The following is a 23,614-nucleotide window of genomic DNA, read 5'->3' on the forward strand; positions in this document are numbered from 1 at the left end:
TATTCATAATGATGCCTGTTGTAAAAGCCCTCTTTTCCTGATTGAAGAGGAAGAAGTGAGAATGCGAGCTTAATGCAGTCGTTCCAACAGTTACATTTGTTATTGTATGACAACAGGAACCCTTTTTAAGGACACGGAAGGAGCACACAAAGTTATACACAGTAATATTTCTCAAAGAAATAGAAAAAAAAACAAATAAACGTACACTGAAGTCGCATATAAGCAACAACAACAATACCACCATGAGACAGCAGCAGCAACAACAGCAAGAAGAAGAAGAAGAAGAAGAAGCAGCTTGGGCAAAATAATCGATTCTTTCCATCGGAACCAGGAATCGAACCCTAAGTTCTACAGAGCCGATTACCCGCCTGTAATGGTTCCAAGTTTCCGGAGTCAATTCCTGCGATGCCTTATCTCACTTCGTCCATCGAGAATCCGTTTGTTGGTTCAGCAAATGTTATTAAAAGCTTCTCCTGTCATTCTTTACAAAACAGACAAAGACAAGTCCGTATTTCTGCATCCAGTTTGTTCAAGTTGTGAAGAAAATGAGCAGATATGTAAGTATTGTGAAATTCCAAAACCATCATATTTCTTAACAGAAAGATATCGTGGAAGATTTATGAACAGGAAATTTAAAAAAGTCGGGAGGGGTCTGTTGCCTTATACACCGCCCAGGGAAACCGGGTTCCATTTTTAGCTCGCCTGCTCGAAGAACAGAGAGCTATAGCGATACCCCCGGCGTGAGCGTGAAAATGTTAAAGTTTTTGGTGCAAGTTATTTCCTTTCTAATGTTTTTATCTACCACACTATTTTTTACTGATTACAATATACAAATACATATATTGCTTTAAAATTATTTGGATCAGACTTCACTGCAGTGCTTTATAAAAAATATTATTAGACTAGTCTTTTAAAAACGATAAATATATAAACAGGCGAGCATTGGGTGGCTTTGACACCAACTCTCTGGTTACTGATTACAATATACAAATACATATATTGCTTTAAAATTATTTGGATCAGACTTCACTGCAATGCTTTATAAAAAATATTATAAGACTAGTCTTTTAAAAACGATAAATGTATAAACAGGTGAGCATTGGGTAGCTTTGACACAAACTCTCTGGTTTTTTTAAGTGATTGAAAAAATTTACAATTCTCCTGGACGTTTGGATTAATTTGAAGCACCTTTTACTTCTTTGGCATGATTTATATAATATAACTCAAACCACTAATTTGATTTACTCATGAACATAAATTTTATGCTTCAGTTATTTTTATTTCTTCCCTCCACCATTAATATAATATAAATCAAATCACTAATAAGGTGGATGGAGATTATGTTTTCACCCCTGTTTGTCTGTGTGCAGGATATCTCAAAAAGTTATAGACTGATTTGGACTATAATAGTTGAGCAGGTTTGGTGTGTAACAACAACGAATTGATTAGATTTTGGTGAAGAATTCGAATCGATTCCTTTCGGGATCAAGATGACAGTTCAGAATCGGAATCGATTCTCAAATTTTAAGAATCACTCAAACCTAAACAACAACTACGTGTTATTTAAAAAAATTAAATAAAAGAAATTCTTTTTTCCAAGTGCTTCTCTTCATCTTACATCCTCATTCAGATTCACAGATAGATATGCAATATGTTTGTGAAGTACAACTTGCTGCCTTTTTGTTATTAAACCCGTCAGCGAAGCGACAGGTAGGCATGCCTAGTATGATAGTATTTGTACATCTACACCTGCATCAGGAACTTTTTCTGAAGGAATTCCTCATTCTGCCTCGATGTGTTTGAGGCAGTTTTGCACTTTGTGCTTTGCAATAACTCCTCAAAATCCGATGTGTTATTGCAAATGTCCTTGTAGCCTGCACGATACGAGGTGTTATTGCGAACAGGGTTTGTGTATTCCATACAATTTGAGGAGTTAGTGCAAACATGCACATTATCTTATATATCCTCGTCTTCCACAATGTGAGGAGTTATTTTACATGTTGTGAGTTAGTGCTGACATTCCATGTAAATGTAAGGAGGATTGCAACCCTCTCCCTTAACCTCAGTGCACACATTAAAATGTCAGAAGTTATTGCAAACATATAAAGCATAATACATCGAGGAAAAGCTGTGGAAGAAATATATGTTTTCAGACGATTTTGGTACAGCGCAGAGTCTGAGCTGCAATTTTTCCAATAAAATTGAGAATTTTTTAGGAGCAATTGTTGGATTAGTGGGATTTAGTATCGGGATTAGTACAGGATTAGTTTCTTGCCAACAGTTTTGTGGGAATATTTTCGGTCAACATTAGTAATAGTACAGGCTTTCCCTATTTGATTGATTCAAATTTACAGTCGTTTTTACTTCCAGAGTAACTACTAGAGTAGAAATATGTCTGTCTACATCTAGAAAATGCATATCTGACAAAGTGGATGACAAATTCGGTCTGATGGTTGCATCATTACTTCTCCAGCTGTACCAACATGGAGTGAGGTGTTCAGCATTACTTCCCTCCCAGCACCTCACCCCCCTCCCCCCCAAACCATCACAACTCTTCCCCACATCTCTTCATCCCCATACACTGTACTCATCAACATGTAGGTAATTTAGCCAAATCCCAATGGCACTGTGAGACCTTTAAGGTCCACATGTGTGGGTTTTCACTGGAATGCAATACTGTGTGTGGTGTCCTTCATGGCCTTTGTTTCCAGGCTTCCAGAAGAACAGTTTGATACATCAACTCGCTGAACTCGCTTGCTAGATATTAGCTAAACTCGCAATAGGGTAGGCTATTGTGCACTAGTACCCTGGAGAAATTCTAAATTCCTGGCGTAATTTTCAAAGGGAGGGGTTACTGAATCAGCAGAGCCGTGCTTAAGTGATGATGCAACCAGCAGAATGATTCGTTATTATCTCCCAATCAATTATGCATTTACTCTTATTATACACTGGATTTACATGAGTCCTTATAGACAAACACAGCTCCGCTAGTTATATTCGAAATAATGTTTAATGATGCAATGTTGTGTTTGTTATAACCTCTCGATTCAACAATAAAGTCATTGTAATGACATTGAGAAAATATGAAATTATATTCTGTTCCTCGGTTGTTTAAATGCTTCTGGATTGTCAAAAGGAAGACACTAGTCAGTAATGACAAATTATGGTATGAGATTATTGCACGTTTGGGCTTGCCCAAAGTGTGAACATCTTATTTTAGTGTCGAAATGTGATTTCTAAGCCACACCATAAGCAGGACTTACTTATATGTACATTCTAAATTGGCTTTATATTCCAGCAGTTAATGCACATTGAAGCACATTGTGCATTTGCAGCACCCTCCTACAATGCTTGCATTCACTGAACCTGCAGGAAATGTAGGAAGGTTCAGTTCTTTGCACGTAGCCACACATGCTGGACATTCCGACATTTGCTGCGGAATCATATGCTCGCTACAATTTGCTGCACATTGCATATATACAGCACCTTCTCACAATTGTTCAACCTTGCAACCTTTGCTACGCTTTGCTGCATGGTGGATTCGGTGAGGCATTGCATCGGCACTCGTGCTCTGCTACAGGTGGCTCACCGGCAATCCTTGGAAATGCTCCTGTGCAAACCGTTGGCTGCGAGATTGGCAGCTGAGCAGACGTGCAGAGCTTCACAACCAGACTCTGGAATGCCACATCCCTGGGAACTTGGATCGCCTTGTGCCCATGGCCGAGTGGGATGTGGTGGATTGCGGTGAGTGAGCACACGGTTGGCACCGTTTCCATGTGAACGCATTGTCCAGACAGCATTAGAGCACAAAGTGCTGCAGCACGGTGGTCGGTGCTGGTTTGACCTTGATGGACCGACCATAAGTGCATTTTCCGGATTGTTTCCTGAAAGCTGCTCTGCACTTTAACTACTCTCATAAAGTACCGAGAGTACGCCTTTTGTAGAGGCTGAAAACATGACGTTGCACTACTTGTAGCCGTCTGTCCATGCCGAGCAGGGATGGGTGTGCTTCATGGTATGTGTTACCATTTAAATTCAGCCTGTCCTTGTTTCCTTTCCGGGGCAGTCAAGCCGACACTGTTGCTCAAGCTCAATAGTCCCGTATTCCATGAGGGAGACGATGCTGTGATCACATGCACCATGACGCCGTTCCTCAACAACAGTGGAGCTTTGCATTTAGGAAATACCTCATCCCATGGCAATTTTGAGGTGAGTCTATCACACCGTGATTAAAAAGTTCAATATTTGTCACGTGTTACTGGATTGGATGGTCGATGAAAAGCACAAAATGCAATGGAATTATACATTTCTTTGAAGTCCAAATTGCTGTAACCACATGTATGTTTAACAATTATTATGAAGGATATTCAAAATGAAACCTGAACTGGAAATGCTTCAGCAGAGGAGCATTACCTACATGTTGATGAGTACAGTGTATGGGGATGAAGAGATGTGGGGAAGAGTTGTGATGGTTTGGGGGGGGGGGTGAGGTGCTGGCAGGGAAGTAATGCTGAACACCTCACTCCATGTTGGTACAGCTGGAGAAGTAATGATGCAACCATCAGACCGAATTTGTCATCCACTTTGTCAGAAATGCATTTTCTAGATGTAGATAGACAGACATATTTCTACTCAAGTTGCTATGGAAGTAAAAACGACTGTAAATTTGAAGCATTTTGTCCTTCTCTCTGACTCCCCAACTCCTCAGTGTCTCTCCTACTGTCTCCTCCGAATTGATAGGCCTGAACCACGCCCTGGCAGTGGAGTTGCACTTTACATCAATAACTCAATTTCTCACTTCCCCTGTACCGACCTTACACCCTGGCTGTGACTTCCCCTCCACTCCCACCTCTTGCTCATCTGTGTGTTTTACCGTCCTCCTAACAGTGACGACTCCATTTATATCTCTTTCAGACAACATGGACAAACTTTTAACCACTCATCCCAACTCTCTTTTCCTCATCTGCAGTGATTTCAATTTTGTTTTTGGGAATGGTTTTTTTGTTGGTGCCGAGTTTATTATTTAGTTTCTTTGCTCGAACATTCATGGAGCGGTTTGTACCAATATCGGTACATGCAGGATAACTTTCAATTAATACACGTCTTTCAAAATGACGTATGAATGCTAAACATTCACCCACACCCGACACACACACAGACCCTCACCTGCACCCCACACAATGAAACCTTTCCACGCACCTCACACACATACAAACCTTCATCTTCCCATGCACCCTACACACTCAAAACTTCTCCTGTGCCCCACCCCCCTCAAAACGTCACCTTGCCCCTGAAAGCCTCCTTTCCCATCTTGCATCATCTCAATGCCTCCTCCCCCTATCTCTAACTGTGTGGACCCCAAACATCCAAGGTCTCCATTTTAACCTGGCAGATCTCTCAATCCAGGCCACTGCCAATAAAGCAGACATCATCTGTTTTACAGAATCCTTCCTCCCTCTCTTTGACTCCCCGACTCCTCAGTGTCTCTCCTACTGTCTCCTCCGAATTGATAGGCCTGAACCACGCCCTGGAGTGGAGTTGCACTTTCCATCAATAACTCAATTTCTCACTGCCCCTGTACCGACCTTACACCCTGGCTGTGACTACCCTCCACTCCCACCTCTTGCTCATCTGTGTGTTGTACCGTCCTCCTAACAGTGACGACTCCATTTATATCTCTTTCAGACAACATGGACAAACTTTTAACCACTCATCCCAACTCTCTTTTCCTCATCTGCAGTGATTTCAATTGTCACCATGCAACTTGGCTGGGTGTTGGTACCTCTGTCAGTAGCCATGGCACTTCTGCAAAGGACTTCTGTGACTGCATGGGACGGACTGTATCTGTGAATTTTTCCACCCAGATTTCTCCAAATGGCAAATCCTCCCTTCTGGATTTGGTGATGACTAACTTTCCCGCAAACTTCTCCTGCTCTTCCTCTGCTACAATTGGTTCATCTGATCATGTGCTTGTGAAAGCCAACATCTCAATGGCTATTTTCAGAGTCTCCGGTGAGTCTGGCATTCCACTTGGGCATATTGGCAAGGACTGCAAGCAGTCATCTCTCTTCAGGACTGGTCTCCCATATCTACTGCCCTGGTGTTAACACAGCCTGGGAATTCTTCCACAGAACCTGCTCTCTCTTCATCACAGATTCATCCCATTTCATCTTCAATTATCCCATCCTTCCCACCCATTGTACACTGAATGCTGTAGTGAGGCAGTTGCTCTGAAACAATTTCCCTTCTCTTGAGAGCCAGAAAACAACATCTGTTCAACCTCAAGGATGAACTTTCAAACTTGTCTCTCTCTAAAATCCAGTGGCATATTAACTCTGTCTCTGGAGTATGCTCCCCTTCCATCTGTCCCCTCTCTTCAAATGGAACCACAGCAGATTCTGCTCGTGAGAAGGCTGAATGCTTCAATTGTTTGTGTGCTTCCAAATCTTGTGTCCCTCAATTCCGCATTCCCAGCACCCACTCTTCCCTGTCGTACCCAACTGCTAGACTCTGCATCTTTTGCACTTGAGAAGGTGGAGAAGGTTCTTTCGACCCTCAACTTTGACTCCGCTACTGGACCGGACTGCATCACCTCACTTGTCCTCAAAACCTGATCTGCTGATCTTGCCCATCCTTTTTCTGCCCTTTTCACCCCGTCATTTGTGCTCGGTCATCTTTCATCTGCTTGGAAATCTGCCAACATAACTGCATTACATAAAAAAGGTGCAAAAAGTCATCCCCTCAACTACAGACCTATCAGCTTACTTCTAATAATCAGCAAGGTCACGGAATCCATCATTATAGGTGACATAAAATCCTTTTCTTTCTCCACCAAACTCATCTCGGATCATTAATTTGGTTTCAGACCAGGTCACTCTACCTTAGACATGCTGCTTCTACTCACCCAACAATGGATGGAGGCCATCAATGTCAGACTTGAGATCAGGGCCGTCTCTATGGACATATCTCGTGCTTTTGATACACTCTGGCATCCTGCCTTGCTCTCTAAACTGTTTGCCTATGACATCCAAGGCCAACTCCACACATGGCTTACTGACTTCCTCTACTCTTGTAGCCAACGTGTGGCTCTCAACAGAATCCTATCATCTCCTCTCCCTGTCAAAGTTGGAGTGCCCCAAGGCAGTGTTCTGGGCCCACTCTTATTCCTGATCTTCAACAATCATCTCTCTGACTCTCTGGAAAATGCTCTTTATCTATTTGCTGATGACCCCACCCTCTGCTGTGACATACCTAATCCTTTCAGACAGGCAGGCTGCAGCCTCTTCTCTCTCTTTAGACCTTGAAAAAGATGGTAAGCTGGTCAAACACTTGGAATATGCACGGGTGAAACTTTTCCGTACGTGCACGGAAATCCATGTTTTTGTATCGACCCATACGGAGGTTTCCATATTTTCATCGTCAAACATACCGCAATTATAGTGAATGGACGTGCTATTCTGGTATTATGATTCATTTCTTAACCGATTTCATCCAGATGGGGTGCAATGCCAAATGACTCATGACCACGATTGTGTGAATTACTCCCATGGTAGTTTTTTTATGAGGTATTTTTTTGTGGAGGTTAGCCGGGTACAAAAGCTTGCAAGCTCAGTACTGTGATCAGATGTCTGCCAGTCATGAGAACATCTGTCTATGTTGATAAATATGGAAATAGCATCCAAATAGCATCCAGCTTGATAGAGGTGAGTGCAGCATTGATATTCAAAGAGAGATGGGACTTCATGATTCTACAGTGAGAACCATTCGTGACAATCATAAAATCCATAAGAGCGCTCAAACGACAACGAATCTCAGTGTTACCAGAGCTGCAAGATCTCGGCCTGATGCTATTGAGAAAATGGAGAAGATGCTGACCACCTGGATAGAGCATCAGAACCAACAGAACATGCCCTCGTCTGAAATGGTCATTCAAGAGAAGGCAAGGAGTTTGGATGGTGATCTAGCCAATGATCCAGTGCCTTTTTCTGCTAGTCATGGATGGCTCGAGCGCTTCAAGAGTCACCATGCGTTCCACAATTTCAAGTTGACTGGGGAAGCTGAGGCTGCAGATTATGCTGCTGCCAAACAATTTCCAGCTGTCTTCAAATTGGTGATTGTGAATGGAGGTTATAAACCAAGCAAGGTGTTTAACTTTGATGAAACTGGACTTTATTTGAAATGCATGCTCAGCCACACTATCAACTGTGGCTTGAGGCAGTGATTGAGTTCAAAGGTTTCACGGAGGCTGAGGTCAGTGAAGCAAAGCAACAGATTGTGGACATGGTCCTGCAAGTGGGATTTGAGGAGGTTGACGATGATGATGTTGAGGATTTGCTTCTCTCACATACGGAGGAGCTGAGCAATGAAGAGCTTTTGCTTCTGGAGGAGCAGAGGAATCGGAATCAAGTCCTGAGGAGGTTATGCCTGTTTAAGCCCTCACGACGAAGGTCATAACTCAAGGTTTTAAATTAGTCGAAGCCATCGTCATCTTTGATGAACATGATCCTGACTGCATGAGAAGTTCCAAGGTATGAAGGGAGATTGAGAATGTCCTGAAATGATACAAGGAGGTCTACGAACAGAAAATGAAGGCAGCCACTCAAGTCTCCATAATGAAGTTCTTCAAAAAATCCCAAGCGAATCGGCCTCAATTCCATCTTCTGAGCCTTCAACCTCAACTGGACAGCCTGCCACAAGCAATATGTACTGTTTCCAACCCCAATCATGACAACACTTATTAAAAAGCAATTCATTTAAATGTTTTTATTTGTTATATGTTTTATTACCTCCACCAACGAAGGTGAAGGAGGTTATACTTTCACCCCTTTCTGTCCGTTTGTCTTTGTTTATTTGTTTGTGTGCAGGATATCTCAAAAAGTTGCAGACGGATTTGGATGAAATTTTATGGACAGGTTGGGTGCGACAAGGGTGAACTGATTAGATTTTGGTGAAGATCCGGATCCAGATCCGACGACTAGAATTTAAAGTGATTCTTCAGAATTGAGAAGATCGGGCCAAAAATGATATATATAGCATGGTAGCTCAAAAAGTTGTGGACGGATTCGAATGAAATTTTGTGGACAGTTCCGGTGTGTGTGACAAGGATGAACTGATTAGATTTTTGGTGAAGATCTGGATCTAGATCCGACTCCGAGAATTTAAAGTGATTCTTCACCATTGAGAAGATAGTGTCAAAAATGATATATAGCACGTTATCTCAAAAAGTTTTGGACAGATTTGGACGAAACTTGGTGGACATGTTGGGGGGTGTGACAAGGACAAATTGCTTCGATTTTGGTGAAGATCTGGATACGAGAATTATTTAATTCATAAAGTGATTCTTCACCATTGAGAGATGGGGCCAAAAACGATATAGTGCTGCATAGCATGATATTTCAAAAATGTGTTGGGCCTGATATGTTCTCATGGATCTCACTGTGTGGTGGAGGTATGCGCACTATGGAGTTCCCCTCTAGTTTATGCATTGTTTTTTTTTTTGAGGTTTTTATGTCGGTCTTCCACCTCAAAAGGTTGAAATCTTCCCCATTTGTAACATAATGTCCATTTTTACATGATAAATATTGCCCCGTGACACGTTTTCAGATAACATGGCATTTTGTGGGAATGCATCTTCCACGTTATATGAGGGTCACCTGTATTAATATTATTACAAAACATTATTTAATACGGATACAAACAAACACGACATGATAGTGACCGAAGCTTTTCATGCTACACTCTTCAGGGTTAAAATCGCAGCAAGTGAAGAAGGAAGTGAAGGCGTGTGCTTTATGCAGGTCTCAATAAGGTAGACGCTGATTTGTTTAACCGTAATGACGTCACGGTTAATCCGAATGCCCATTGGTCGGCTCATCATCTTCACCTCGAGCTCCCATTGGCTGGAGCAGAGTTCGTCGATGATTGATGTTTGCAACCACATCCTGGAGAGAGGGGGGATGAGTATCCCCGAAGGTCCGTTCACCATTTGTTACCATACTTCCCTTGATATTTCCATGCTGAAAGAGACACAGAGATCGTACAAATTCCTTTTGACGACTAATATGGGATTGGTGGTAAGGATGAAAGTTGCTTCCAACATTCGTAAATGAAACGAGCTCCGACCTCGGCTCAATATCCTGAACATATCTGCATTGTACTGGTCTGCACAGATAAGGTTGGCAACCAAGTGCTGTGCAATGGGGGATGAAGCAGGTACAGTGGCCGGTGGTTCCTAGATATTTCTACATGCTCACACTGGTTGTGTTCTAACCCTCACAATCTTTCTTCGAATCGCCAAGGGGACGTGTTGTTTGATCCGATCAGCCAATCTTAGTGTTGTGCGGCCCACGTACCGAGCTTCACATCGGCACTTCAACTCATAAATAACATTGCTGGTTTGTGAGGTGGGTAGCACATCCTTGTTGACTGACGTCAGCAAACGGCGAGAGGTAAAGATTACTCGGGGTTGCACAGCCAGAAACGTGTTGGACACAATATGTTTGATTTGTACTTCAAACCTTCGTGATGATTGCCCTTTCCAGGGCATCCTGATATAGACTGGACATTATTGCAGATGTGCAGATGAATTATTCAGCAGAGTAGACAGTGATAGGACCAGGGGCCGTAGCCTGAGAGTAAAGTCGAGAGTTAGACGGTAGTAAGGCAGGGGACTTTTACTCAGAGAGTAGTTCATGCATGGAATGGCCTCCCTGGAAAGGTCTTGACAGAAGAAACAGCAGATAAGTTTAAATTGGAATTAGATAGGTACCTGGAAGTATTGTAGATCGAGGGGTATGGGGATGTTGGCAGGACTTTTAGGTAGCTTGAGCATGGATGGGTGTTTGTGTACATGTGTGTGGTGTGTCGTGCCTGTGGGGGTCTGGGAAAGAGGTGGTATGTGGTTGGTGTTGTATGTTTCTCACCCAAGAACCGCCTTTTCCCCACTTCCCCCCCCACCCCACGGAAGAAAAAAAAAAAACACAAAAAAAGCAAAGAAATGAACGTGCTTTAAATTTTGTTTTTTAATTTAAGTAATGAAAATAAATATATTTCCATTTTTTTATTTTGACACCATTGAGATATCTCTGGGTGTGCTTCATTGTCTCATCCCCATTCGTCCCTCATTCCACCAATGAAATTGTATCGTTTTATTGGATGAAATTGGTCTGGTGTTGATGTGGTGCAGGCATGATGGGCCGAAAGGCCTCCTCCTCCGTCTAGTTTCCTTGTGTGTCCTTGTGTGTATAATAAAGGGTGTTAGTTTATCATTTACAATTTTATCTTTTACAAACACCAGAATGGATAACTAATGATATTTGCGAAACTATTTTAAATTCACCCAAACAGGAAAAACCCAACTTTTTGCAAAAAATATCCAACTTCAAATAATTGGAGTCAATGAATTTTAAAAAGCAAATACGAGGGCACGTGCATTCATAATACTCTGTGACAATAGAGAGTACTTAAGTACATGTCATCATTCTCATTGTTCTCAAAGGACATTTGGAAGAGGTTTCCGAAAGATTAACCTTCCTCAGCTCCACTACCTTGTTAACAGACCAACTTTTTCTCATATTCTCATGGGTTCAGTAAGAGGGAAAGATTATCTTCAAGTCCTTTATGAACCAGCTGGCCACAACTAACGATCAACTGATTTAGGCAGGATTTTGTCATTTGTTCAGGGTGCAAGTGATAACTCACCTACTCTTCACGAAAGACACCATGGGATCTTTGAGAAACACCAACTAATGCTGGCAGACATTAATTAGGGACCAGATGAGGATCCATTTAATTAGGGACCAGATGGCAGGTAGGACACTCAGCTTGTTGTCCACCCAATGGACAGCATCCTTTGTTGTACAATACCCTTCCTGAGAAGCACCGTTCCAACAGTATATAGTCCTGTCGGGAATTGAACCCAGGTTCGACAGCTTGAAGGTAAGTGCACTACCTCTCCACCGTACCTTTGGACTCGCTTGCGTAAAGTAATAGTACAATTCAAGTATTTTATACAAGGAGTGAAACCGCTTCAAAAAGGTTTGAATATTGTTATGTCCAGGGGGTTCAGTTAATTCTCATCCTTGACCCAGTTGTCGTGGATGGGACAGTTAACACCGACCTGGACGGAAAGCCGAACGGTTCTACCTTTTGAGGCGAACACGTGATCGTTGGAGATTATAGCACACGCGGGATGGAGGGTGGCAAAGATGTTTACCAGACGGAATCACAAGGGTTTATACTTGAACCCACAATGAATAGATAGACACAAGCAAATTCAATAAATAAGGGTTTAATCTTCTTCTTCTTCTTTCGGCTGCTCCCGTTAGGGGTCGCCACAGCGGATCATCCATTATGATCCGCATAGTGATTTGGCACATGTTTTACGCCGGATGCCCTTCCTGACACAACCCTGGTCTCCAAATAAGGGTTTAATGACAAATCAAATTTATATTGGAAATAAATCAAAGCGTGATGTTATTAAATATGAAGAAATTTAAAGCCTAAAGTAAAGACGTCTCCACACACAGTTACAAAATCAGACAAGGGGAAATATAAAATAAAAGAAAACCCCTCCCTTTATTATGGCACTTAGCTGGGTGTTAAGAAATGATCTTTCATGAGCTTGGCGATCGAACTGCATCATCCTGTGCGGGAAACCGCACCCAAAAATGGTGCCAAGCCACTCTCTGGGCAGGAAACGTGCGTGAGATATCGGTGTGGCGGTATTCAACGCGAAGGCTCACCAACTGCCGTGCAGCTTCTCACGAATGAGTATGCCAACCCCGCTCCTCTCTTACACCAGGTCCGCTCACAACGATGGCCCACCTTCCTCCTCAAACACACAACGGGATAACACCAAGTTATGGCTGAGAGGCACGCTCCTCTGCCTCTCTCTCTCTCTCTCTCTCTCTCTCTCTCTCTCTCTCTCTCTCTCTCTCTCTCTCTCTCTCTCTCTCTCTCTCTCTCTCTCTCTCTCTCTCTCTCTCTCTCTCTCTCTCTCTCTCTCTCTCTCTCTCTCTCTCTCTCTCTCTCTCTCTCTCTCTCTCTCTCTCTCTCTCTCTCTCTCTCTCTCTCTCTCTCTCTCTCTCTCTCTCTCTCTCTCTCTCTCTCTCTCTCTCTCTCTCTCTCTCTCTCTCCCTCTCTCTCTCTCTCTCTCTCTCATAAACGTACAACTTCGCAACATTGCCGAACAGTAATGGCTCGTGTTCACACAGCACGAACACGAGAATCATGCAGACTTCTTCACCATGTCGAGGGGAAGCCAGCCAGCTGGACCCTCTTCTCAACCGCATTCCTAACACCCACTATCTGCTCTCCGATCATGCCCTCTTCTCTCATGTCACACCTACCAATCCCAAGCCTCGTGGCATGGCCTGTCGGTTGTTGTTAAGGCATCGTTCCTTTTATTTCTGGTTTTGTAAATGCAAAAACATAGGAAAAGGTCACAGGAGGCAATCACATACAGGGAGCAATTAGCCTTAAACCCTACCTAATTAACACAACACCATCCCCCCCCCCACCCCCCATGCAGTGACATGTAATGATCTTAATCTGACAGTTTTCCCCACTTAATGTACATCAAGATGTCTCCTGCTCGTTCACGGACAATGCTACTCTATACAATCCAACCTTTGCTATGAAGTTCCTCCATCTACCCCATAAACATAACAATATATAAGCTTTTTGATTCCATTGTGGAAAATGTTGTCCTTTAAGATAAGACAACTTGAACCAAGCCAGACGAGATAAAACAAACGGTTTTACAAGGAGTGAAATTGCCAGTCAGTGTTAGTGATTGTCTTCTGCAAACAAAACTCTGTGTGACTGTCAGCGAAAGAGAGCACTACGATTGTACAGAATATTGTCTGATCTTTGGTGATCAAGACATCTGTTTTCCAGTGATTCTGAAGAACGGAATGAAGAACTTGTTTTGCTGGTGAAGGCTTGTGTCAGCGGACAAGTCGAACAACGTATGAAATCAAGAGGACGTTGATTGACGTATGCTAACCAATGTGGGAAGCAAGGGGAAGCCGTTTTGGGTGTTAACCTTTCGTCGGAGCAAAAAAGCATTTGACGAAGGGTTTTCACCTGAAAGGTCAACTTCTCCTTCTAACTGCGGTTTGCATACCTCAATCACCATTGTGTTGATTTAATTAATCGTGCGAAAGAACATTTAAACTTTGTGGCTATAACAGACAAAGTGCAGTTTTTGAGTGTGATTTAATTACATGTATAAATAGGTTGACTTGCAACTACTACATTTTAACATATCAAAAGGCACCAGAAAGGATTGTTGCAACTGATTACAGTGTTGTTATATCCAGCCGGTGACAGTGTTGTGAACATCGAATATGACTGAACAGTTTTTTTTCTTTTTTCTTTAGTCTCCACTAAGTTTTGTACACAGATTTTGCAGCGTCATCGTATTTAATACAGCTATGGTTTTTTTTGTCCGAAATTATTGAACACAGGAACACGGCAATTCTTTGAATCTGACAATCCACAACCTGACGTTTTCACAAAATGGAAAGAGAATGACATGCTGGGCTGAGAATGAGGTCGGCAGAGGCATGTCCTCTCAGACACTGAATGTCACGTGTGAGTATAGATCGCGTGCGCGCACGCACACACGCACGCACACACAAACACACACACGTACTTTGAGACCTGGGAGGGCTCTATTCCACCTTCTGAAACCCACATATTGAGAAAACAGCCAATCACACACACACACACACACACACACACACACACACACACACACACACACACACACACACACACACACACACACACACACACACACACACACACACACACACACACACACACACACACTTGGCCGGAATTGTCACCAATTTACATTTTGGGTTTTGTTCACCTTTTCTTTATGTGCCATTGATTTAATAAAAGTGTTCCTGCTTGGCAATATGCCTGTCAAGTTGTCCATTACGTTCCAAATACAGTGCTTTGAGACAAATGTGTACTCAAGGGAAACATGATACAAATTTGGATGTATGGCTTCTTAATGGGGACAGTACGTGCACAAAGCGGGATCTTTAATACCCAGGTGGCTCCCATTGGCCTGCTGCTGTAGGAAATGCTTGTAACCCTCACATTCAGCGATTCACACGTGAGCTGTTTGTTAACTTGATGACGGAGAGCTTTGTTACAATTACCTCCAACAAAATCCCTTGCAGGCAATTATTCCTAAAACATTTAAAGAATTTCCAATTCAGATGAGAAAGGCACCATAATCCAATCACTTGTGTCAAAAGCAGTTGAGAGAAATGTGACAATCTAATCTCAGATGTATGCTACTCACGCCCTTGTAACCTTAGTAACAGTGCATGCGACATTACGTGGTCTGAGAGACGTTTTAAGATTCACGTCTGCGGTGCCTCCTGTTAAAACTCACACGTCAACAGCGTCTCTTGCTCAGAACCTCGCACATCGACAGCATCAACATCTCGGAGCCTTGCCCATCATAGAACCTCCAGCTCAGAGCTTTGCGCATCCATCCTGCTCGAAACCTCATGTATTCACACACCCTCCAGCTTAGAACATCCCACATCCATTGAGCAAACTGGTTGGAACCTCACACATCTATAGAGCAACCTAATTGGAACAGCAGTAAATTGTCTTATTACCCATACAATTGTTTATCCAAATTATAGAGAGGGGGGAGAGGGGGCAAATCCCACGTAAACAGGTGGACCGTCATTCATACCATTTGCAGGTATGCTATACCTCTGCGTTGAACATAGAGAACAAACTTATTTACCTGGCACGTTCTGATTCAAACAAAGTCTGATGTTTATGTCTTTACAATGAGGACCTGTTTGAAGTAATCGCTTTAATTTTCCGGAACAAATTATATAATTCAACGTAAAATGGCCAAAAATCCTAAAGCAACCTGCTTCAACAAGGTGTCGAGTTATTAATCATTAGCATGCAAATTATTTACTTTCTCGAAAGTATTCATTATGTCACAAGCACAAATAACATTCTATAATTGATTTTGATACTTGTTCTCAGAGCATCGTTCATCTTGGTTACACAGAAAAACTAGAACGACACTCGGGAGAGCGCATACCTCCGCCAGGCTGAACAGTTTACGTTTTGTATTCCACTGATAGGCCGGATCTGAACCAAAATCGAATCGGCTTGTTGTTGTCACCTAACCAACTCATCCACCTAGTTTTGTCATAACTTGTCCACAACTTTTGAGATATCCTGTTCACAGACACACAGACAGACCGGGATGAAAACATAACCTCCGTCCACCTTTGGTGGCAGATGTAACCAGCAGCTCCAAACATTTTGCACAACATGTTCATGTTTGCAACTGTAGGATCTTGTGATGCATGAACAGCACATTGGCTAAAATTAACTGGCACTATTATTTGGTTTTTCTTCCCAGATGCACCGAAGATTTTGAGTTTTGAGGAGCCGCAGAAGTACTTTATGTGGTGCATTTCATTCCTGGTGAAGGGAAACCCACGGCCCAAGCTTACGTGGATGTTCAATGGTAATATTATTAACGAGTCCCGGTTTATCAAAACGACCATTCACAATCTGAATGCGACTGCCAATGACTCCCTACAAGGCTGCCTGGACATCGATTTGGCCACACATCATGACAATGGCAACTACACGCTAATTGCCTCAAATGACTTTGGCAAAAGTAAGAGGACGCTCTCTGCATTCTTCATGAACATATCTGGTGAGGCTCTTAATTGTGAGTGATGTTTGGTGGGGGATTGTTTGGTGGGGGATTGTTGGGTGGGGGATTGTTGGGTGTGGAGGTTTGGAATTTGAACAAATGGGTCAGATATATGGGACTTGAGCAAGAGGAAAAGGTCATGGGAATAGAGGCAAGGAGGAAAATGTGGAAGGAAGTCATGTACAGAGTGGATAATAACTCTTACTGTACAATAATTGTAAGAAAGCTCAAATGGTGGTTTAATTAACCATTTTCAAGCAGTATGGTGATAAAAAAAACCTCACAAACAAGATAGTAGAATTGGCAGTGTGTGAGTTACACATGAAGGAAAGGACAGTATCGTCTTTTATCTCGATGGTGTAATGGTTAGAGCATCCGCTCTTGAGTTTTGGAAGTTGGTGGTTTGAACCATGGCCAAGTTATACCAAGACATTAAAACAGTAAAAATGGTACTTGCTGCTTCCTTGCTCGACGATCTGCATGTAAAAAGGATAGTGCACAGACAAATAACGAGAGGTTGGCAATCATAGCACAGACTTATAATGGGTCTAATGACGTCCTGCATTGAAGTTCGTTGTACGTGAACAATATATATATATATATATATATATATATATATATATATATATATATATATATATATATATATATATATATATATATATATATATATATATATATATAGTGAAAATGTGGAAAGCTCACGAAGAGCCGATACGATTGTCTAGTAATTAATGTCGTAGTATTTGACGCAAGGCCTCTCCGAGATATCTATTACAAGCTTGTTTGGATTCATATGCGATTTAGCTGTGTTATTTGCAAGCCGAGTCACTGAGACTTATTGCGATGCCGAAACATATCTCGTCATTCCTGAGGATCATGGTGTGTGGAATGGCCTCTGAGATGCTTCCAAACCCTGTGGCTGCCATCTTGTGAGAATATGAATTGTTGCTTTTGATTTTCCCTTGTAAATCAATTGCATTGCAAGTCTGTTGAATATTCTTGTCATTTATTCATGAAAAAGTGCTTGTAACAATGATGTTTGCTTATTAGTTCACTACCAGTTTCACCAGAGGGGACGATAGGTTTGCTCTCTGTCTGTCTGTCTCTCTGTCTCTCTGTCTGTCTGTCTGTCCATCCATCCGTCCGTCACACCTGTGGTTTTTCAGCCTTAGTTTTCGCATACCCTTTCACATATTCAACTGAAACTTTGTGCATGGCTTTATTATGATGAGTTACAGAACAAGCTTGTGTTTCAGGGCATTTCATCAGTTTTTCAGTTATGCCCTTTTTGGACTGAGAAAATATCACTTCGGTTGGGAACATGTGTTGTAAAGCAATTACCACTCTTGTTTGTTTTTAGGCTTCCCTTCCTTGGTGACGATGAAGGATTCTGGTGAGTATCACATGGTCCCAAGAAATGTTGTCAGGACTGTTTTTTAAAATCTATTTTGGAAGATAGAGCCAAGAAGGAAAAAAAAGATTCGAGTCTGCTTGCAAATTTACGAGTACAGTAATTCGCTCGAAAGAAGAAACATATACCTGGACAGAGAAAAATGTTCAGATATTGATGTCGCTTTTTTCAAAATGTTCCTTGTCTGTGCCTGTGTTGTACATGCTCCTTGCACGTCTTTATTTAAAGGTGTTTTACTTTGTCGCATTTTTATATGCCCGATATATATATATATATATATATATATATATATATATATATATATATATATATATATATATATATATATATATATATATATATATATATCGGGACGTATTATGTGATACCGGTCGTTCGTCCGTTCTTCTGTCTGTCCATCCATTCCTGTCCGCACTCTAACTCCCAAAGTTTTCAACTTTCACGTTTCATATTTGGTACATAGGTACAGACTGTGGAGACGGTGTGTCGCGACATACGCTTGTCATCTAAAGTGGTTGCCATGGCAACCAGGATGCTGTTTTCCATGTAGTAGCACAGTTCTGTATATACCTTCTTGTTCGGGCGTATATTGTGCTCACTTGAGCTTTTGTTAAAATATAATTTTGCAATGAATCCGTATTCTCCATGGCCCTTTTGAACAGTGGGGGGTTATTACAATAATCTCCTGAACAAGTAATCTGATTTCCTCACACACTTTAAATTTTTTCTGAACAGAAACACCATTTGCAATGAATGGAGGTTCCACCGTTTAATGTCTGAGCTCCCCACCCACATCTGAATGCCTCCCTCACCAGAGTCCACCCACCCCCTCCGGTCCTGCCGCCCCCTCCCCCACCAGATTCCGGCTGTCCCCTCCCCCCGCCAGGGTCTTGCTTCCCCTCCCCCTGCCAGGGTCTTGCTTCCCCTCCCCCCGCCAGGGTCTTGTTTCCCCTCCCCCCGCCAGGGTCTTGTTTCCCCTCCCCCCGCCAGGGTCTTGCTTCCCCTCCCCCGCCAGGGTCTTGCTTCCCCTCCCCCGCCAGGGTCCGGCTGTCCCCCCTCCGCAAGAGTCTTGCTTCCCCTCCCCCTGCTAGAGTCCTGCAGCCTCCCCCGCCAGATTCCTGCAGCCTCCCCCGCCAGAGTCCTGCAGCCTCCCCCGCCAGAGTCCTGCAGCCTCCCCCGCCAGAGTCCTGCAGCCTCCCGTGCCAGAGTCCTGCAGCCTCCCGCGCCAGAGTCCTGCAGCCTCCCGTGCCAGAGTCCTGCAGCCTCCCCCGCCAGAGTCCTGCAGCCTCCCCCGCCAGAGTCCTGCAGCCTCCCCCGCCAGAGTCCTGCAGCCTCCCCCGCCAGAGTCCTGCAGCCTCCCCGCCAGAGTCCTGCAGCCTCCCCCGCCAGAGTCCTGCAGCCTCCCCCGCCAGAGTCCTGCAGCCTCCCCCGCCAGAGTCCTGCAGCCTCCCCCGCCAGAGTCCTGCAGCCTCCCCCGCCAGAGTCCTGCAGCCTCCCCCGCCAGAGTCCTGCAGCCTCCCCCGCCAGAGTCCTGCAGCCTCCCCCGCCAGAGTCCTGCAGCCTCCCCGCCAGAGTCCTGCAGCCTCCCCCGCCAGAGTCCTGCAGCCTCCCCGCCAGAGTCCTGCAGCCTCCCCCGCCAGAGTCCTGCAGCCTCCCCGCCAGAGTCCTGCAGCCTCCCCCGCCAGAGTCCTGCAGCCTCCCCCGCCAGAGTCCTGCAGCCTCCCCCGCCAGAGTCCTGCAGCCTCCCCCGCCAGAGTCCTGCAGCCTCCCCCGCCAGAGTCCTGCAGCCTCCCCCGCCAGAGTCCTGCAGCCTCCCCCGCCAGAGTCCTGCAGCCTCCCCCGCCAGAGTCCTGCAGCCTCCCCCGCCAGAGTCCTGCAGCCTCCCCGCCAGAGTGCTGCAGCCTCCCCCGCCAGAGTCCTGCAGCCTCCCCCGCCAGAGTCCTGCAGCCTCCCCCGCCAGAGTCCTGCAGCCTCCCCCGCCAGAGTCCTGCAGCCTCCCCCGCCAGAGTCCTGCAGTCTCCCCCGCCATCCAGTGCAGTACCATCTGATGTTCTTCTGCATCTCTACCCATTATCTTTTTAACCCCATTAACACTCCCCAATTCAAGCTCTTACAGGTTACTATGTTCCTCCCCTCTCCTCTTTGTCTTTGCTCATTACATCCACCTGTTGCTCACTTTCTGTATTTTATTCCTTCTGTCACATAACCTTCCTGCTCTTCCATAAGCATAGGCTTGATAAATAAGCAAATAACACACATTTTATTTTCTTGGTCTGAGATTTGTATACAATTCAGCAGGTGTGACTTTGTTCTGCAATTGTGTGTCCGATATTTATTTGTTTTACAACCCGTTTAACACTTTGTTTCAACAGAAACTTTACAGACCAATATAAGCAAGTCATGAACACCACATTCCCTTCTCTGACTTTTTCTTTGACATCTGTGACCCACAAGACTGTCTTCACATATTATCTTTATGTTCCTGTCTAACTCTGTTACATGTCTAACCCGTGTCCTGTCAGACAATGAAAAGAATGCACCTTCACCGGATGCTCTCAGAACCAAATATGGGGTGAGTACAGTCTTTGGGTGTGAAAAATCCATGATAATCTGAGAATTATTCATTGCAGCACACTTCTTGTAATTTATTATAAAACCACAAGTGGACAATAATAATGACATTCAAGAATACATCTCACATCAACCGTTCAGAGTACTCACTGAATAAGTTGCTTTTACGATTGGAATAATGACATTAATTTGTTCTCTGTCTTCACAAGAGGCCTGATGAACAAGTTTGACATAAAAAACCTGTGTTATCATCTTGTTTTACAACTATTTTAAGCATTTCAACTCAACATTGACGTTAATTTATCTTATACTTCTATGTTAGGACTTGCTGGTCAAACCTCGTATTGTACGTAACATGTATATGGTGCACACATCGATGATTATTGAGCACCAAAGGACAAACAGACGTGTTATTTTTCTTTCTTTGATCACTTCAAACAGGTGCTACATGTCCGACTGTTTATTTTCATTGTCTTGTTCATCAGGTGTACCTTGCTGTGACAATCGCTGCAACAGTATGCGTCGTGCTGGCTGCGATGATAATTCTTATCAACAAATATGGCCGGTCTAAATTCAGCCTCAAAGGTACTTCCTCTGGCTTTCATGAGCTCACACCAATTGTATGTGTATAGCAATTGCTTATGGAGCACAACACTTACAGCTCTAATCTCAAAGAATGCTCACTCGCAGGCCTGATTGTGAGTTTACGGATCTCCGATCTGATAGCAAGCCGACATTAACCTTAGTGAGCTTACAGAGACCTCAGCCCCACGTCTCAGTTTCCTTCCCGTAATAACATTAATTTTATGAAAATGTTTTCCTCTTTTACACTGCTATGATTGTAATGCATTTCACCTTGTACATTCTTGCTTTAACAAACAATTATATGATAATATATTATTATGAGATTTATTTTCTTGTTTGAAATTAACATCCATCACGAGTAAAGTCATTTACGTTTCAGTCTGGAACAAGACATAAATAGTGGATTTTCGACATGTCTCAAGATTTGGATTAAAGAAAAGTTATATTCAGATGCATTTATTTTTTAAAAGCGATATAAAACACAATTATCAGGCATTATGCTGTGGAAGTAGTTTGGGTCAAAGTTCATGGTTCCATGTGAATGGAGGTTGGGGGCAGGGGTGGGGTGAGATTAGGGATTGCCATGAGGGTATTTGTGGTTTCAGCAGCACCGTGGGGACGGCCATCAGTGAGGGCCATTCGGATGGCTTTGGTGAACTTGTTTCTCTCGTTTAGAGATTAAACAAATCAATGACACACCAACAGGTCATGTACCCGCACCGCCCTGCTGCAGAAGCTGTGCAAGCTCCACCCACAGGGCACGCGCTGGCCCCGGTGCTGAACCGCATGTGGGTCCGCTCGGCTCCATGCCCTGCCCAGATCCCGTTAATATGCCACAGCCAGGTTGCTGTATATTAATTATAACAACACAGATACGGTCATCAACTCCATTCTTTTTAACTGTCACAACCTGAATACTGTATCAATCTTTTGTTTCATTTTTCTGTTCATAAACTTCATAAAACAGCTTTGTGTTTGTTTTGGTTGCCTTTTTCTTTTTCCTCATTTTTATTTCCACATCAAGCACTTATTTTCACCAAAGTCGCTAAATTTCGAAGGTCTTTCAAACGCAATTTTAATTGAGTAATCACAGGATTAGGCCCATCATATACAGCATGGGATCTCAAAGAGCTCGCAATAAAGCACAAAATATGAAAATCAAGTCAGACTCTCCAACTTCCAAGGAACACTTCAACCTGTAAAGCAAGGGCACAGGACAAGAGGCTCACAGTCAGACAGGTTCAAAGTGGGAAAATAAGCTGTTTGTCAGACAGGCAGCATGTACCTGCTAAAAATGCTAAAATAACCAATCACATTGACTTGTACAGTTCTTTATAGGGGAAGGGCAGAAGGGTGAGTATTTCCACTGATTTTCTCATAGTGGAAAGGGATGTTACTTTTGAGGTGGGATGGACAAGGGGGAAAAAAAAATCATAGAAAGATGCAAACTGTGATAAACAATCTTTAAAAAATGCTAAAAAGGTGCAACTTTGGCCTTAACAGGCTATTATATACTAATCATATAAATAAATAAATAAATATTGTGTGTGTGTGTGTATGTATATATATATATATATATATATATATATATATATATATATATATATATATATATATATATATATATATATATATAACTTCTTTCGGCTGCTCCCGTTAGGGGTCGCCACAGCGGATCATCCGTTATGATCCGCATAGTGATTTGGCACAGGTTTTACGCCGGATGCCCTTCCTGACGCAACCCTGGTTGCCTCTTACGGCACAGGGATATATATATATATATATCAGATGAATTCGAAAAGGTTCTTCTGACTAAACATTTGCATGGGCTCCACCTATAAGGCATGGGCTGAGCAGAGCTGCAGCCTGCTACATCTCTGTCAGATTGTACTGTAGCCAATACCAGGAAGAAAGTTTAATTCTCAATTTTATAGACCAGCCCACCCCGGAGAAGGAACATAAATATCCGAAGTGGACTGGTCTATAAAATTGAGAATTAAATTCTCTTCCCGGTATTGGCTGCAGAGCAATCCTATGGAGACGTAGGGGGCTGCAGCTCTGCAAAGCTCATGCCTTATCTGTGGAGCCTATGTAACTGTTCAGCCAGTGGAACCTTTTCAAAATTTAAATTGTTCCTGGCTGCTTCCAGAATTATTTTGTGTTTACAGAAAGGTTAATGTGTGGATGGCATTTCCTGTTCATCAGAATGCATGTCACAATAGCTCTTGTGGCACTTGCTTCCTGGTACTTACTGCAGTGATCGGGTCTGATCCTGATATATATATATATATATATATATATATATATATATATATATA

At 43.1% G+C, this 23,614-nt stretch overlaps 1 protein-coding gene across 1 annotated transcript in view; it reads left to right on the forward strand.

Annotated features, from left to right (window-relative positions):
- Positions 1-23,614, forward strand: part of NTRK2 (neurotrophic receptor tyrosine kinase 2) — a 125,606-nt gene that overhangs the window by 5,052 nt on the left and 96,940 nt on the right. The window contains exons 5-11 of the mRNA XM_085846110.1: positions 3,581-3,744; positions 4,067-4,209; positions 14,472-14,598; positions 16,424-16,726; positions 18,090-18,122; positions 20,663-20,712; positions 21,197-21,296. Of these exons, the coding sequence (XP_085702236.1) occupies positions 3,581-3,744; positions 4,067-4,209; positions 14,472-14,598; positions 16,424-16,726; positions 18,090-18,122; positions 20,663-20,712; positions 21,197-21,296 (920 nt within the window). The remainder of the gene's footprint in view (positions 1-3,580; positions 3,745-4,066; positions 4,210-14,471; positions 14,599-16,423; positions 16,727-18,089; positions 18,123-20,662; positions 20,713-21,196; positions 21,297-23,614) is intronic.

This window comes from Eptatretus burgeri, chromosome 11 (genome assembly GCF_056783735.1).
Source record: "Eptatretus burgeri isolate ZD-2024b chromosome 11, Ebu_testis_v1, whole genome shotgun sequence".
Taxonomy (NCBI): Eukaryota; Metazoa; Chordata; class Myxini; order Myxiniformes; family Myxinidae; genus Eptatretus; species Eptatretus burgeri.